Source organism: Mauremys mutica, chromosome 21, assembly GCF_020497125.1.
Source record: "Mauremys mutica isolate MM-2020 ecotype Southern chromosome 21, ASM2049712v1, whole genome shotgun sequence".
Lineage (NCBI taxonomy): Eukaryota > Metazoa > Chordata > Testudines > Geoemydidae > Mauremys > Mauremys mutica.
Genome location: NC_059092.1, coordinates 10,734,054 through 10,750,368, shown reverse-complemented (window position 1 = coordinate 10,750,368; position 16,315 = coordinate 10,734,054). Strand labels below are relative to the sequence as shown.

Sequence of the window (16,315 nt, the reverse complement as noted above, 5' to 3'; positions counted from 1 at the left end):
TCATCAAAATTTCTCTCCAGTATGCTGTGCTAACTTACTAGGTAGCCACGTACCACACTCCCCACCCCATCCCCAATCTAACTGATCAGGTACAGCTGAAAGCTGCAAAAAAAAAAAAAAAAATCACATCTGTAAAAACAATGAGGAATTCTTGTGGCACCTTAGAGACTTGTGGGCATAAGCTTTTGTGGGCTAGAACCCACTTCATCAGATGCCTTGTTGTTTTTGCTGATCCAGACTAACACAGCTACCACTCTGACATCTGTAAAATTCCATCTTGGTCCCAATTTTGAAGGGGCATCGCTCACTTTATTTCTCAGAATCAACCTTCCTTTCAAAGGAAAGCAAGTCTCATGATGCAGCATCTTTGGAGGAGAATACCTTACATACTACTTTTATTCCATGTTTAAAAAACCTGCATTGTTTGGGCTCTCCAATGTGTGAGGTGCTAAAGATAAATAATTAAAGTGAATATAGAGACCCATAAAAAAACCTGGATTACTGAATACAAAAAAAATCTGCTACCTCAACATTATGTTGAGTATTTTAATCACTCTCCCCCCCCACCCCAAAAATCAGGAAATTGAGTTGTTTCTACATCAACTGTAGACCCCTTTCAAATGTGTAGTAATCTGATTTAATATCCATGTTTCTCAGGGTTTAATATTTCTGCTCATCACCACAGCATCTGACCACTATCCATGTAAAATCAATAGCAATAATGAAATCTCTAGTGTACCTCATGGGGTATATGGTTCTTCTCCCTTTTTGGGGTACTGCTTTTGGTTTTGATTTTTTAAATTTTACTAATTCACTTGGGGTTTTTTTGTTTAGATTGGTTGATGTTTTTCAGGGAAAATAATATGGTTATTAGTGGCTGAAAACATGCGCAGTGTAGTCAATAAATGCTTACTAGAGAGATAACTTGAACTGCTTGGAGATTATACTATACACTTATTCTTCTGTAGTGACCATCCCAGAGTAAGTGGCACTGTGCAAAAGTTAAGGTCACATTAACATAAAACAGAATACGGCAGAAGGATGTAGCCAAATAATGAAATTAAGCAAGAAAAAAAAAAACTGGGAAAAAAGGTGAAGCCAGAACACTCAGATGAATTAATTTTTGTGCATTTAAAATATCAGCGTATTGTATTAGTGTAGGCTTTGTGTTTTTATTTATTTATTTTAGGAAAAGAAAAATAGCATTTGTGTGTAGGACTATGTGATTCCTTTTCTGCCCTATTCAATTCAACTCCTATATGTTCTATGACTCTGTGCTCCACAGTGCAATAAAGGTGGCAGATCATGGTAGATCTGAAGCTGAGATAGCTGAAAGGCCACCTAGACTTACTGGATCCCTGGGATGGATGTTTGAAAAGCTAGGAGAGATGGGACATCAGAGTGGATTGAAGGAGACTGATGACTTCCCAGGGGAAGAGCCCTCAAGGGCTGTCCAAGGTTTTTGTGGCTATCAGGGCACTTAGAAGCTCATGCACAAAAAAATTTCATCTCCAAGCACCCCCGTGCCCCCACCCACCCAAAAAAAAAAAAGGCAAAACAAACCAAAAAAAACCCCAACTTTCCTGCTTTGGAATCAAAGTGCCACTGCAGCACTGCTAGTGTCAGGCTACAATAAAGCAGCACAAAGGTGGTCAGAAAGTAATACGACAAGACAACATCTAAAGATGTTCCAAAGGACTGACTGATTTTTTTTTTAAGAGCCTAAGCAGACTGACAGAACCTCTTGCCTTACAAAGCTTTCACCACTCTGTGTTCATCAATAACCCTGCAAACACAATATCTTACCTGTATAAAACTTCATCAGCGAGGGGACTAACAATTTAGTGGAGAGAGGATGATTCTCAATCATTTCAAAGAACTTCTGGGTCCGTGGCTGAACAGCTGGGTTTGTCATGAACATCACCTCCACCAGCTTTGCTACCAGATACGGGTTTCGGATGTAGTTCTGGTTGCACAGCATCACAACAAGGAACATCACAATGTCCTGAGTGCAGGGCTCATAAAGCACCTGAGGAGAGTATCTGAAGATAGCGGAGGGGGGAAGGGGAACACAAAACTTGTAAAGGATTCATCTACATATTGTCATAGGCAACTCAGGTCAGACTACCTGTTAGCCCCAGCAAAAGCATTAAGTCATTATGGAACTAAACTCTGATTCAGCTACATTAGGTGTTCTTGCCAGTAATAGTTTCCAGGGATCACCTTTGAAGCACAACCACAATCAGTTGTTGCATTTCATATGGAGTCAACACTACTTTGAAGTGCTACTTTAATGCTTGCTACCTCCTAGGCATGCAGGGACAACTGCTGCCTCTTTTTGAAGCCCTGTGGGGTTGAAGGAGGACTGAGATCGCCTGAATTCTATGAACACCAGTGGACCCTCAAGTCTGAGGGAACAGCCATATTCGGCTTTAATGAGATAAATCTTAGAAGTTAATGTGATTCTGGCAAATCTACAAATTAAAGTGAATGTTTGTTTATTAGTGGGTCATTTCTTATCTTTAATACTGCTCTAGAGATGGTTAATACCTCAGACCTTATTACAATATCTAAGAGAAATTGCCTTTTTAACACCACATGGTACTACATTCAATTTATAACAGTCTACGAAAGCATCTCCCATTCTGAAGGGCAGTGTCACTGGTGAACCCCCTACTTCTAAGAGACACTTGGGCAGCAAAGGAGATTGGGGCAGACACGGAGTAAGGCAATCTCCTCTGCAAAAATGCTCCATGCCTGTGGGTAAAGCAGAAATTGGCTCTTTGAAAGCCATGTCCACAGCCCCATTCCTCTTTCTGCAATGACTTCGAATGCAGTCAGCAACAAAAGCAGCTAACACATAGAGGGCTGCATGCAACGGCAACAGCCCACTGCCACAAGCTTCTCCCCTTGGCTCTCACGATAAACAGCTTCGTGCAACAGCAAACCAGCCTAGCCGTATGAGTCCCCAACAGATGCTTAGCCCATCTGCCCAGGCAACATGCAGCCTTCTAGTGAGCTGGAAAGAGGGACAGAGACTCACAAAAGCAAGAAAAAAATTAGAGAAATGAAAGAAGATTAGATAAAAAACCCAAGTAGGAAAAGACCAGAGACAGGGGGAAAAAGCACAGCTAAAGCAAACCTTGGATCTACCCTCTCAGACATGCACGCAGGGGGGCCTGCAAGGTCTAGGCAACTGATATTCACCACAGTTTGCTTCCCCTCACCCTTCTTTTTCTGCCTTTTTTCCCTCCAGAGAAATCATTGATCTTTTTCTTATTAGTCCCTCTCTTTGCGCTGGAACTGGAACTGACTTAGCTCAGAGTTCTGACTGGTTTTCAGTTGTAGAGAAGGGAGCCCATAGCCAATTACAAGAACACCGTCTGTGATGTAGGATTGGGAAGCATAATAGTTTGCCTCAAACATGACTTCACTTACTGTACAATAAAAAATAAAAATTCAGCAACATCTTCCACATAAAACTCGGGCAGTGCTGCAAACATCTTCGGGACATCAGGATTTAAAGGCAGTACTATGCTGTGGAATAGAAAAGACAGTGACAGGGTTAAAAGGAGGACAGCAGAATACCAGGGTTAAATAATATCTTCTGCATTCTACTACCGAATTTCCAAATGGCCCTTTACAGATATTTTCATAAATATTGGATTTTAAAACTTCAATTTTCTCAGCTCTTCCAATTAGCAAAACATAACTCAGGTTTTTACAGCTGTAATTGAAATTACAACATAAATCAGACTTACAGTCTAAAAACTGTCATTCATTGACAAGAACTGATCACAAATTTAGGAGTCCCAGTAGGTGGTAATGTTGAGGTAGACACAGCTGGTATCAGATATTTCAGATAGTGATTTACACACCCAGCCCTGAAACTCACTTGGGGTAGGCAGGGTCGAGGATTCGAAGCAACAGCTGAATCACCATACCATAAAAATTCAGACACCTCCTCAGAAAGTTCTCATCTAGCAAGCCAGCATCTGCACAAGCCTTGCACCGCACCAGTTTCTGCAGGAGGAGGAGAAGATGCACACAAAAGGCTAATCAAGAGCAAGATACAAGAAACACAGTATGAAGGTCAAATCCATCCACTCCACTCAACACTCCCAATAATTAAGACAGTTCTGCCCCTCCCTCCATACAAAATATTTTATCATTGCCCAAAGAACAGGACAATATATCAACAAAGACAGATGAATACAACTCAACTAGATCCACAAGGAGAAAACCTTGACTAACTTGTAGTTATGGAGCAAATATTCCAACAGTAAGAACAGGAGAGTTAAGAAGCTAGATGAGCTGAGAAATTGTCAGAAAAAGCTATCTAGATGGTACAGAGTAGAATATTCCCATCAATTTACAGTTACAACAATTAAACAGGGTATTGAAATTCATAATGAAGGATTCCAGTGCATCCACTTCAGAAAGAGTTTAGGACTGAGAGTCAGGAGCTCTGGATTTCTACACCCAGTTTAGACAGAAATTGTATGAGCCCCTGAGCAAGTCACTCACTCTCTGTGCTGTTATTTATCCACCCGAGAAATGGAAACAGCAACACCATCATTCCTCAGAAGGGTGTTGCATGAACTGATTTTTGTAATCTGCTTTTACATTTAAAATTGCTCTGTAAGTGCTAAGCATTCTCATCCTGTATTGTACTGTGCATATTATATAGTGTTCTTAAGTCAAAAGGTATAGAACAGTGTAATATATTGAAAATGATTATCCTATATACCTAAGACATATTTTCAAACATCTGTGAAAACATGGTTGCTAGCAAACCTCTTCCATTGAAAAAGAACTACCACCACACACACAGGTTGACAGGGCCATTTAGTTGTCATCCTAACTAGTTACAAACCTTAAGTTGTGTTTTACAGCGTTTCAGCATTTCTCGATGTCTGGTAGCTAGAGGAGACTCTTTCCATTGACTTTCATTGTTTCTCAGATCTTCCACAGTCCTGTAAACCACATGAAATCACTAGTGATGACAGTAAAGGGGACATATGATGACAGCAGGTAAAACATTTACACTACCTGATTTCAAATTACAAAGGAAAGAAATTTGGGAAGAAAAAAAAAATGAGATTACAAAAATTCATCACCAGGACAGCAAATTACTCTTGCATCTTTTGAAAGGAAAAACAAAAATCTTCAAGGCCAAATGCTGGGATACACGAAGTACACTAGTTTCACGATTGATTAAGCAAACAAGAACTACAGCAAACAAATATTACTGGTGGGACAGCAGGGAAAGGATTTCCCCTCCAGACACATTCATCACTTTAATCACATTTCTAATACTTTGGTTTGTACCAAATTCACAATCTCTATAAAAAGCAGAATTAAAATCATGTCATTAAGAATAGTAACCCTGTGTTAGAGGGAGCCTGCTCCAGAACATCTGACAAGCAGGCAAGCAAAGGCCATATCTCATTCACCCCCCCAAACTAAGAGCAGAGAGATGAAAAGCAGAAGCTACTAGAGGAAGATGGGAAGGTTGGTATCAGGAACGGTTCAAAATACCTTCCTCTTCTTTGTAGGACAGATACAAATGCACTCCCAGCACCTCCCTCTCAACCGCCTTCTAGAAAAGATTTCTCTTGGCAGCCCCTGTCTCCATGCACAACCCCCATTACAATTCAAGCCTGTGGGGAAAGAGCACAAGCAATGGGGAAGCTGCTCATGCTCTCCCCTTCAGTGCAAGGCCCATCATTATAACCAAGATTGAGTTTTGCCCCCTCCACCATGGTCACAGTCAGCCTAGACCTAACACAGGATATAAGTTAAGTCCAATGACTGTGTCACACAACCATCCAAACAAAGCTATTCAAGTCTCATCATTTGGACTTAATTCATTTAAAAAGCAGCAGCTGATTAATGTTTTGTCTATGTGGGTATTAATCTTAATGTATTTTAGATTTTATATTCTACATTATTATGATTCTATTTCCTACCACCCCTGGATGTAAACTAGTCTCCCCAGCCTTGATCTGCTGCAGATCATTATCTGACCTGAATTCTTTCATTAGTGACATCAAAATATATGGCCTGAGTTTACAGGGGGCTAAGTGTTTCCTGGTGAGCACTGAGCATGCACGGAAATAACTCAAGATTGACAACACTACATTCCAAATAAGGAAAAAGGAGTGATTCCTTTTTAAAATCCAGGGTCTGGTTTATTTGAAAATACTTATGTAAAACATGTGTTGACTGTTCACACACAGATATCAACAGCTTTCCTAGCCTTTTGTATGTCTATACTGTAAATAAAGTTCAAAAATCCTCCAACTAACCTGCCATTTTAATGTCAAGGGACTTTTACTAAGTGAATAGAATTATAAATAGTGGAAAACACTGATGCTGTGCAATCTGCTTTTATTTATTTTAACTGAGAAAGTCCCTTGAGGTTGAGCAATCCAGCAGCTATAAAAAGTTTATTTGGATTCATGTCAAGAAGGGAAAACAACAGCATCTTCATGTCAGCATCAGAACTTAAGCAATTTTTTAAAAAATGACAAACCAGTAGTTGAATTATATATGCAGCTACCTTAGAATTCACTGTGAAAGCTTTTATATAATGAAGGAGATAATTTGATATCCACCAAGACCATAGTAGCCACAAGGAACAGATAAACATCTGTTCTGCAGGGGGGATAACACAACATCCCAGACACAGGAGAGGAAATGCTGCTTGTCAAGCAACCACTACAATGACCTGCATGTCAGAGATACATGTGTATGCACCTCCACAGCAATGCAAAAGGTTTAAAACACCAACATCCCCAATCATACCACTGACTATTCAACAAAGTTTAAACTATCAAAACATTGCAACTCTGTATCCGCTAGGATACTATCCAGTGCTCTCTAGGACTACCCCTAGAGTCTGAGAGCCTATATAGAAACAGCATCCTTTCCTCCCACTATTGTTTGAAGTCACGATGGATGCCATTGTACGCATCAGCAGAACCAGAACCTGCAGACACAAAATACTCTGCAAGAGCTATCAAAGCAGCAGACTGACCAGTCGATAAAACTCCCCAATACTCCATAGCCTGGATTTACTTAAGTTGTAGTTTTAATTTCCATCAAATTTGCAAGAACCATAATCATATATAGGAAAGCACCTACTAGTCAAGGTGGCAGGGAAAACTGTAGAACACATGCTAGGTAACTAACACAACTTCTAACCTGTTGAGCTCCCTGATGGCCCGCAGTCTACGGATGTAGCGGCGGCAGCTTGGCAGGATGGAGAGGTGATGGGCATGCAGGGTTAGGAAGAAGCATTCCGTTGGGAATTTCGGTTCAGAACATGGAGACTGATCCCTGTCTACAAAAAAAGAACAAAACAGGATGAAGGAGAGTAAGAAAAAAAGCTACATGAATTAATGCTCAGAGACTTCGAATAACTCACACTTCTCTGCAGTCTTAAAACAAGCTATAAAAGCAACAGACAGTCCCAAGCAAAACATTTATGGTACTGAATGTTTTGTGATATCCCTTATACCAGAACAAAAGGGTAGAGACAAAAGGTAGACAATGCATGCTCTTTACTCACAAAGCTCAGCCATCCAGCCTGTAACATCCTCCATTGTTGCTTTCACTCTTGTCTCATCCATTGGGACAGTGATGCGACACCTGGGATGGAATATATAGGTGGGATCAACCGTTTCTAGCTTTATCTTCGTGCTAAGCTGCTGCAGCACCCAAAGGAAGTTGAGCATAAAACCGTCTGTAGACACCATCCGATCATCAGTCTGCAAGACAAGGGAGAGAAAGTGAATGCTAGAATATGCCAGCTAAGAAGAAAGCAGCAGGCAACAGACCATTGCAGTTGGCAGGCCTGGGACTCAAGCATCCATCGCTAATACACAATGCATGGTTAAAACAACAAATAAAAGAAGGACCAGGACCTCTAAGGCTAACTAGAATATGAGCAGCTGTAACTGTTAACAGCATTTCCCTGCGCTGTGTGTGTCAGCCACCAGTCATTTTTATGACTACTAAACGCACATACTTAGGGGAGAGAAAAAGAGGGGGAAAGGGTCTCAGAGGCTTCTTCAAAAATTTTAGCGTAGGTACAGCCAGGAACAGGAAAGATTCATAAAGTAGCTAAGCTTCAGTTCTTAAATTTTACCATACTAGCAACATTTCCAGTAGTTCTTTGTTTCACCTTGAAGAAAACAGTTCTGCAGATAGTTTCAAAATGTTTGCATGGATGGAAAATGGGGACTTCAAAACACTGATGCCTCAAACCGCACAATTTTAGGATTCACAATCAGGTTATACCAAGGCAAAAATCAACTAACCAATGGCAAAAAAAAAATCAGCGCTGTTGCTTCAATGGAATTTTGCCAATTCTCACTAGGGCTTACTCAAATTTACAAGAGCCACAAATAAAGTGAGTGCTTGGCAGTTCGTTAACTGGGGGAGAAAACAAGTTTTTATTGCAGCCAGTTGGTGGAAGCTGCCAGGAAGAGCACATATCAATAAAAAAGCACAAACTTCAGCCAAGGAGGGTTGTGTTCTAACAAATTTAGATAGTTCAGTACTCAGAGAGGAGTACAAACAGGGCAAAATAGATTCATTTAAAAAAAAAAGAAGAATGTTCAGAAAAATAATATTGAAAGAATGGCCTAGATGGAATTCCTGGTTGCTTCAGGCCCTAGAACGTCTGTTGTCTTCTGTTAAAACTACCACCGCCTCAGCCACTTAGAACTATTTGTGCTAACTACATCTGTGAATGAGGAAGAGAGTTCAGTCTTTACCTGCATCTGTGCCTTCTTCATGTTGGCATCAACAACAGCTGCCATGTAACTGAGAGCTGCCTCTCGAGTTTCACCATTCAGCAAAATACTATGTAGAATCTTAAACAGCTCTTGCTGAAATTTAAAGTGAAAATTATGTCACTGAACAGCAAGATCATGAAAACAGCAGCATGGAGACACATGTGCATGTTCCAAGTATTATACAGAATCTACTAGTCTGTTGTAGTCTTCTTGTAAAGAACACAGCTATCCCAGGTATGAAAAATATGTATTTACAGAAGAATGTTATCTACAAAAGATTATAGCTTAAAAATCATGGCAACACAATCACTGTGGAAATGTACCAGGTCTTCTTTACTCATCCACCCACAAGAACTGAACGTTGAGAGACATTTGTGAATAATCAATAGCTGGTGGTAACCGTACCGATATTCCTTGGGTTTGGGTAGGGGGCTTACAGAACAATCTCCTAGTGTTGTGACTCTCTGGTTAAACTCTTCTTGTTGGGTTTTTGCTCACCCTCTTCTTAACTACTTTATTGTTTAGTGAATGGTCTATATTTTGTAAAACACTTCACCCACATTATGGAAAACCAAACCAAACCAAACCCAACCCAACCCAACCCCAACCCCAAACCCAAAAACCACAAACCCACCCTCCGGCAGCAATTAAATATCAGGATACTTACTCTTGCAGATTCCAGGTAATGCTGCAATGACTGGCTAACAACCCGCGTGTTTTCAAGAGTAATGGCAGGCCCTGAGAAATATTTTTCAACTACTTTAATCTGAAAGAAAAAAAATTTGCAAGGAGTACAAACACATCTTTTGGGTTCTTTTCCAGATGAGAGACTGCAGCCAGCATAGTACTTACATCATCTTCAGCAAAGACAGAGAGACTGAAGAAAGCTCCAAGGTAAGAGAGTCTTTGCAACTCTCGTCCTGCACCTGGGCTTACAGGTTTAGGCAACCACAAGGGCAAAGAAACAACCTACCAAAAAAAAGGAACAGGAAGACATTGATAGGGCAGCCAAATCATTAACACTCTTTTTCTATCTGCATTTGTTGATTCTTCATCATCCCATCACACTGATAGCAAAATGGTGAAGTCTGTAGTGCTTCAGAAAGCTAAGCAAGCAATCTTTGTTTTATGTCTCTCTGAACTTCAGTTATTTCTCTTCTCAAGGAGAGGCAACTCAATTTATTGATGATGTTCTTCCTTGGACAGATCTTAGTTATTGCTTACTCTTAAGTAATACCATAGCTCCCAAGAGCCCCCGATGAGGATGAGGGCCCAATTGTGCAAGATGCTACACAACCACATAACAAGAGTCACTGGCCCAAGTAACTTATCGAAGAAATCTGGATGGTTCATCATCTAATGCATGCAGTGCTCAACTAGATTGGTATGGCCAAACAACATAAAGAACAAACCATGCCATCAGCAAGAACTGCATGCAAATTAGAGATGAGGGAGGCCTAACAGATGGGCATGACGATGGAAACCATGAATTCATGGCCTCCAATCCTGGAAGCCACTGACTTTTCCTGTGGCTTTGGAGCAAGACACTTCTTTGTGCCTCAGTTTCCTAACTGTAAAACAGGGATACCACCTACCTAACTTTTAAGGGTGGTGTGAGAATAACTAATGTTTCCAGAGTGTTTTGAAAAAAACATCTGCATAGCATTTTTGAAGTATTATGTAGCAGAAATTGTTACATTTAGGTGTGCGGACACTTACCAAACTGCATATAGGGTGTGTTTTCCCAAACTTGATTTCACACAATTCACCTAATGCCTGAAAAAAAAAATAAATAAATAAAGACAGTTTATTCAGATGCATTTCCCAGACCACCCTGGCTACCAATGAACAGATAAACATGCTAGAATGCTTAAAAGACCAGATCCTGCTCCAGTTAAGTCAATAGTAAAACATTAATTGTCTACAAAGGGAACAGGATCTAAATATGTTGATGCACACCTTGCAACTATCTCAGAAAGCCAAATATCACATTTATTTTAAAAAATTAGCTGGGCAAGTTATTTGCTTGTTCAATACATAATGATCCCATCGCTCAACTCCTAAACTGCTATACAAGAGTCAGTAAGAGTAATAAACAGGGCTATTGTCCTATACACACCAAGGCCTTTGTCTTCCGACCCTAAGTGGAACATCGTCAGATGAATGCTGAGGCCTGAAACAAAGAATCCTATCTACAGTCTCTAACTCAAGCTAAACTCCAGAGGAGAAGGAAATAAAGAGGCTATAAAGCAGGATTTTGAAAACGCAAAAATAACGTAAGCTTTTACATGCTCCACTTCTTGTATTATATGTTCTCATACTTCTATTCCGGTGTATCAAGTTAACTACTATTCCACCCTTTGCCACTTCAAGGCTCTGCAGAAGAGACTTCAGCAAGCATTAACCTATGCTGAAGCTGACAGCTGAATTTCACAAGGGGTTGAAATTATTTAAGGTTGGGGTAGCCTGAAAATTGAGGAACACAGAACAAGCAGAGAAAGCTTTTTTTAAAATGTGGATCAGTGACATCAAATGTGCTTAGTTTGCAAAGTCCCGAAGTGGTTTAAATTAATTCGCAGAACTGCAAACTTAACCCGGATCTGAAGCAGTCCTCTTTCTGGTTCAAAAATCATCAGTAAGAGATCCTGCAATCTGATTTTATCTGCAATAAATGGGATACAGGAGAATCCTGCTTGCTGTCTTGTGTCTGTACTTGGCTTGGCAATGTTGCCTACAGGAATAAAAGTTTAGTTGTGTCAATAAATCAGCAGTTCTGCCTCAAAGACACATTGGGTGTTGATCTATGGAGTAAAATAAAGTGCTTTTTTAAAGTCACTTTTCAGTGGTCAGACTGCCATGAATTCCCTACAGTAGACAGCCATTGGTTTGAATCATTTTATTTATTGAATAATGGACATCAATTGGCTAGACAGAGAGCAATACAAAAACCAAACTGAAGTAAATAGTGGAAAGTAGATTTATTTTTCCATTTCTGATCATTTAAGGTTTTTAACAATTATGGGATTTATTTAGTTTTTAAAACACATAGCATGTGCACTAATCGGCGAGACCACATCTCTCATCTACATCACCAGGATGTAAACATTTGAATAGACTGTTGCATAAAGTCTGCTGTACATTAAGCCTGAGACATTATGAGCGCCACAGATTCCATCTGGTCATTACTCTGTTACTCACCTCATAACACTTTACATTTCCAACATGAGGTCAATGTTCAATAAGCCATTTGAAGCAAGCCAAACAGGGTTAATTAAAGTTACTTTGAACAGATCTGCATCAAATACTGGGTATCTTAAAGCAAGAGCTGCTAAAAAGGAATAGTCCTTACCATAAGGGGATATTTAAAATTGTCACTATCAAGGGAGCACTCTTTGGAAGCAAGAGCCAGGCCTTGTATGATAGGGATAAAGATCTGTAAAAACAGAAGTACATTACTTATACACTTCAGAATGGGAACCAATAAAACATAGGTGAAGCCACAGCCCTGGGCACCCTGAAACCCGCTCACATCTCCAATACTAATATGTCCACAGAAGGAAACAAAATATAAAGTTTGTTCTGTCCGTTTATGTAAGTTATTTCAAAAGAAATAGCAATGTTTAAATGTAAAAAGAGTAGCAAACCTAGAAGTACAACCTCAGTCCAGTTCCTTTACGCTTAAGGCAATGAAGTTCAGCCCATGAGACCACATCTTTTTTGTTACATTTTGAGAAGAGCATCTGGCATGAATCTTCAACGCATCCAAATACAGCATAAACGACAGATCAACTTGATGTCTGTACATGAAAATTCACTTGTACAAACAATTAAATATTCCAAACACGTGAGCACTTGAAAAGTTTTTCTGGTCAGTGCCAAGAACCTACATTGTAGTCTAAAAAATTCTAGCAATGCAAACAACATGCTAATCTGGACTTGGTCATAGAGCTAGTGGAACATACAGACACACACTGCAGCTGATCAACAATGGTAAAGCCACAACAAGATTAGGGACTTGATCTAGCAAACTCTCCACAGGTAGAAATCATGTATAAAAATATAAAAATACAAGAGAGATTATTGCCAAGAAGAATGGGTCTGGGGCTTCCTTTAACAGCTTGATAGCCCAGCCTTGGAGTACTCTATTGACCCATTGACTTGGAGTGAATAGTGATTATATACAGCGGAATAGTATTTTCTGGGCAAGTAGATTTTGTGCCTGTGTCGGTAAATTTTAATACTGTGATAGGCAAAACAGCAGGAGTCACTGAGACTGCAAAGGAGGAAGGAAGAAGGGAGGAAATGATTAACCAAGAAGTAACACCACCCAATTACAAGGGCCCAATCACACATTATCGAATTTTTCCTTCTGGAATAAAAATCAAATATTTGTTTTACAAAATACAGGAGTGACCACTGGAACCCAAACAGAACTGTACTGGGTCTCTTGGATAAAGATATACAAATATCATCAAATTGTGTTAGGGAATCTGGTTACAACAAGGCTGTTCCCTAATCCAGTTAAGGGCATGGTTCCAATCTTGATCTTAACCATGTTCCAGAACCATTCCCTGTAGGGTATGTCTACACCAGGGGTCGGCAAGTGCTATGCCGAGTCTTCATTTATTCACTCCAATTTAAGGTTTCGCATGCCACTAATACATTTTAACATTTTTAGAAGGTCTCTTTCTAAAAGTCTATAATATAGAACTAAACTATTGTTGTATGTAAATTAAAAACCTTATTTACAACGTTTAAGAAGCTTCATTTAAAATTAAATTAAAATGCAGAGCCCCCTGGACTGGTGGCCAGGACCCTGGCAATGAGAGTGCCACTGAAAATCAGCTTGCATGCTGCCTTTGGCACCCGTGCCATAGGTTGCCTACCCCTGGTCTACACTGAAGCTGGTGTGTGCCTCCCAACCTGGGTAGACAGATACATGCTAGCTCTGCTCAAGCAAGCAGGCTATACTCCTGGGGGAATTCTGCACTACTGCACATGCACATAATTAATTAGGCATGCATATTTTTAATTTTTTGTGCAGAAAAAAGCTTCAGCAGAAATCTTGCTGCAGTTCTGCCTTTTGCCCACTAGTGGGCACTTTGGTGATAAATCACAACAGCCGCTCCCAGCCAGCTAGAGAAGAGAAAGAGCCTTCAGAGCCTTCTTCGCAGCAAGCCAGGTCAGGAGACAGAGGCTATGGGGCTCATAAGGGCTAGTGGAGGACAGACTGGGGCAGGGGCTGAATGGGAGTGGAGGCACAGGGTCATGGTGGGGGAGGAAGGTGCAGGGGCACATGGGCAGAGGGGGATGGGGTACAGAGCTACAGGGGGAAGGCATGGAGGGACACATAGGGACAGGGGAATTGTTGAGTGGGCGCACAGAGACCTGGGGAGGGGGTGGAGAGACACGTGGACGGGCGGTGCAAGGACACATATGGGTGCAGGAGCACATGGGGACAGGGCAGACGTGCCTGACTGAATGGGAGAGGCTACGGTCAACCAGGGTCTGCATGGGGGAAGCTCCCTAACAGTCCCGCCCCACCCCCCCCGAACAAAACCTGTTCCATACTTTTCCTCACCCATCCCCAACAACCTTCCACATTCACATCCAGGCTCCTTTCAAGCAATTACTTCCCTCTCCCTCAGCTCCTCCTTTACCCCGACTCCCCCAAGCATTTGCACTGCTTCTGAAGGGTGTGGGAAATATGGTTCTGTATTGTAGTTTAAATGAATTATTACTCCGAGTTCTGTATTAATATGCCTAGTAAGGAATCTATTTGTCAAAACACATTTTCTGAATCTTTTTTGTCGTCTGTATTGTTACAGACGTACTTGCTGACAGGTATTTTGAAATAAATTACCAAAGATAATTGAAATCGGTGTGATTATATTGTGCCATTTTGACAAATAAAATATGCAGAATTGTGCAGAACTTGAAAATATTATGTGCAGAATTTTTAATTTTTTGGTGCAGAATTTCCCCCAAGTAATGCTAAAAATAGCATGGGCTAACCACCTGAGTACAAGCCTGCCCAACCCTATGGATCTGAACTTGAGTGGCTAGCTTGAGTACAGTTAACACGTGATAGTCTACCCAGGCTCCCAGTTGCAATGTATAGATACTCACAGTATCTTAAACACACTCCAGGTCAAAGCACTCTGATAATAAGAGCCCAAATAAGAGTTAACACGTAAATTTAACTCTGCAAATTGATATTTAATTCCAGATAGGACCGATAATATTTCTTCTGGACTCTCATTCACATGAGCACATGTTACTTAAAACCAGAGGCATTTGTAGTGATCAAATACTTCTTTCCAAAAGCCAGTTCCTATTGGTGTTGTTGCATTTGCTCCTCATTTATATCAGTATAATTTTCAGGAGTTAATACAAGATAAGAATTTCTCTACATTTTCTAAAGCGGTGGTGCTCAAACTTTTCCAGCCATGCCCCCCGGTCACTAGTATACAATTTGTCCACACCCCACCTCTGTTACAGCACAGCCAAGGCTTCCTCAGCAGCAGGGCCCGGGCTAAAGGCAGAGCTGGGGGCGGAAACGGGGATGGGGGAGTAGCTGGGCCTGGAGGTGAAGCAGGGCTGGAAATGTGGTGCTCCCTCCCCGCCCTCCATGGGAGCTGGCCCCAGCCCTGCTGTGTACCTCTCCAAATCATCTTCTCTGCACTTTGAGAACCATATTCTAAAGATACTAGAGATTTCATACCATTCTGAGTGCTGCTTTGCTGTGAGTAAATCACGGGTGCACTAATTAGAGCCAGTAGTAACCTGACTGACCTGCTTTGGCATTAAATTATGAAGCAGAAGTGTGGCCTAGTAATTAAAGTACAGGACTATGAATCAGGAGAAATGGATTCCAATTTCTGGCTCTCCCACTGACCCACCCTGACATCTAGGGCAAGTTGTTTACACTCTGTCTCAGCATCTTCATTTCTAACAGGGGATAATAATGGTTCCCTATTTTAGAGGGGTGTTGTGAAGCCTTAATTCATATTTGTAAAGTGCTTATAAATCCTTGGGGTGAAAGTGTTATAGATGCAAACTATTAATTCACTCTGTCCTTGGCAAGATGGACAAAAACTAACATTTCTCAATGTGTGATTTGGGAAGTTTGCCCTTTTATGGATCAGGGAAATGTGGATAGAACGATCTGAAAAGTGACAGTCCAAGACAAAGCCTTACAATGGGATACTACTGTATGCAAAAAAGATTCAGGTAGTATGCTTCAACGTTTTATTAAAAAGTGCTGCTTATTACAGAATCTTCTTTACACAACAAATCTATAGATTTATAGATTTGCTTACTTTGAGTAAAACTTCATACAGAGTTCAGTCATTCTTTTTGAATCCCTTTAACAAGTGAAAGGAGAGAGACAGCAAACTCCCCCAGTTGCTTAATTACTTGCCAGTCCAGGGACCAATGATTCTCAAACTGTGGTCTCAGAATGTGGTCTGCAGAACAAAGAGTTGGACAGCCACTCCCTCGGATAG

The 16,315-nt window shown here is 40.7% G+C and overlaps 1 protein-coding gene across 2 annotated transcripts in view; it reads right to left on the bottom strand.

The window, feature by feature from the left end:
* The window catches only part of UBE4B (ubiquitination factor E4B), a 63,034-nt gene that overhangs the window by 10,115 nt on the left and 36,604 nt on the right, over window positions 1-16,315 (bottom strand). Inside the window, exons 10-20 of one of the 2 annotated variants that reach the window (XM_044996394.1) lie at window positions 12,157-12,240; window positions 10,527-10,583; window positions 9,660-9,776; window positions 9,475-9,573; window positions 8,787-8,900; window positions 7,577-7,775; window positions 7,210-7,348; window positions 4,877-4,976; window positions 3,896-4,023; window positions 3,439-3,537; window positions 1,807-2,042 (exon numbers count right to left, since the gene is read on the bottom strand). In XM_044996394.1, the coding sequence (XP_044852329.1) occupies window positions 1,807-2,042; window positions 3,439-3,537; window positions 3,896-4,023; window positions 4,877-4,976; window positions 7,210-7,348; window positions 7,577-7,775; window positions 8,787-8,900; window positions 9,475-9,573; window positions 9,660-9,776; window positions 10,527-10,583; window positions 12,157-12,240 (1,372 nt within the window). The remainder of the gene's footprint in view (window positions 1-1,806; window positions 2,043-3,438; window positions 3,538-3,895; window positions 4,024-4,876; window positions 4,977-7,209; window positions 7,349-7,576; window positions 7,776-8,786; window positions 8,901-9,474; window positions 9,574-9,659; window positions 9,777-10,526; window positions 10,584-12,156; window positions 12,241-16,315) is intronic. The other variant, XM_044996395.1, reaches the window with a different exon arrangement.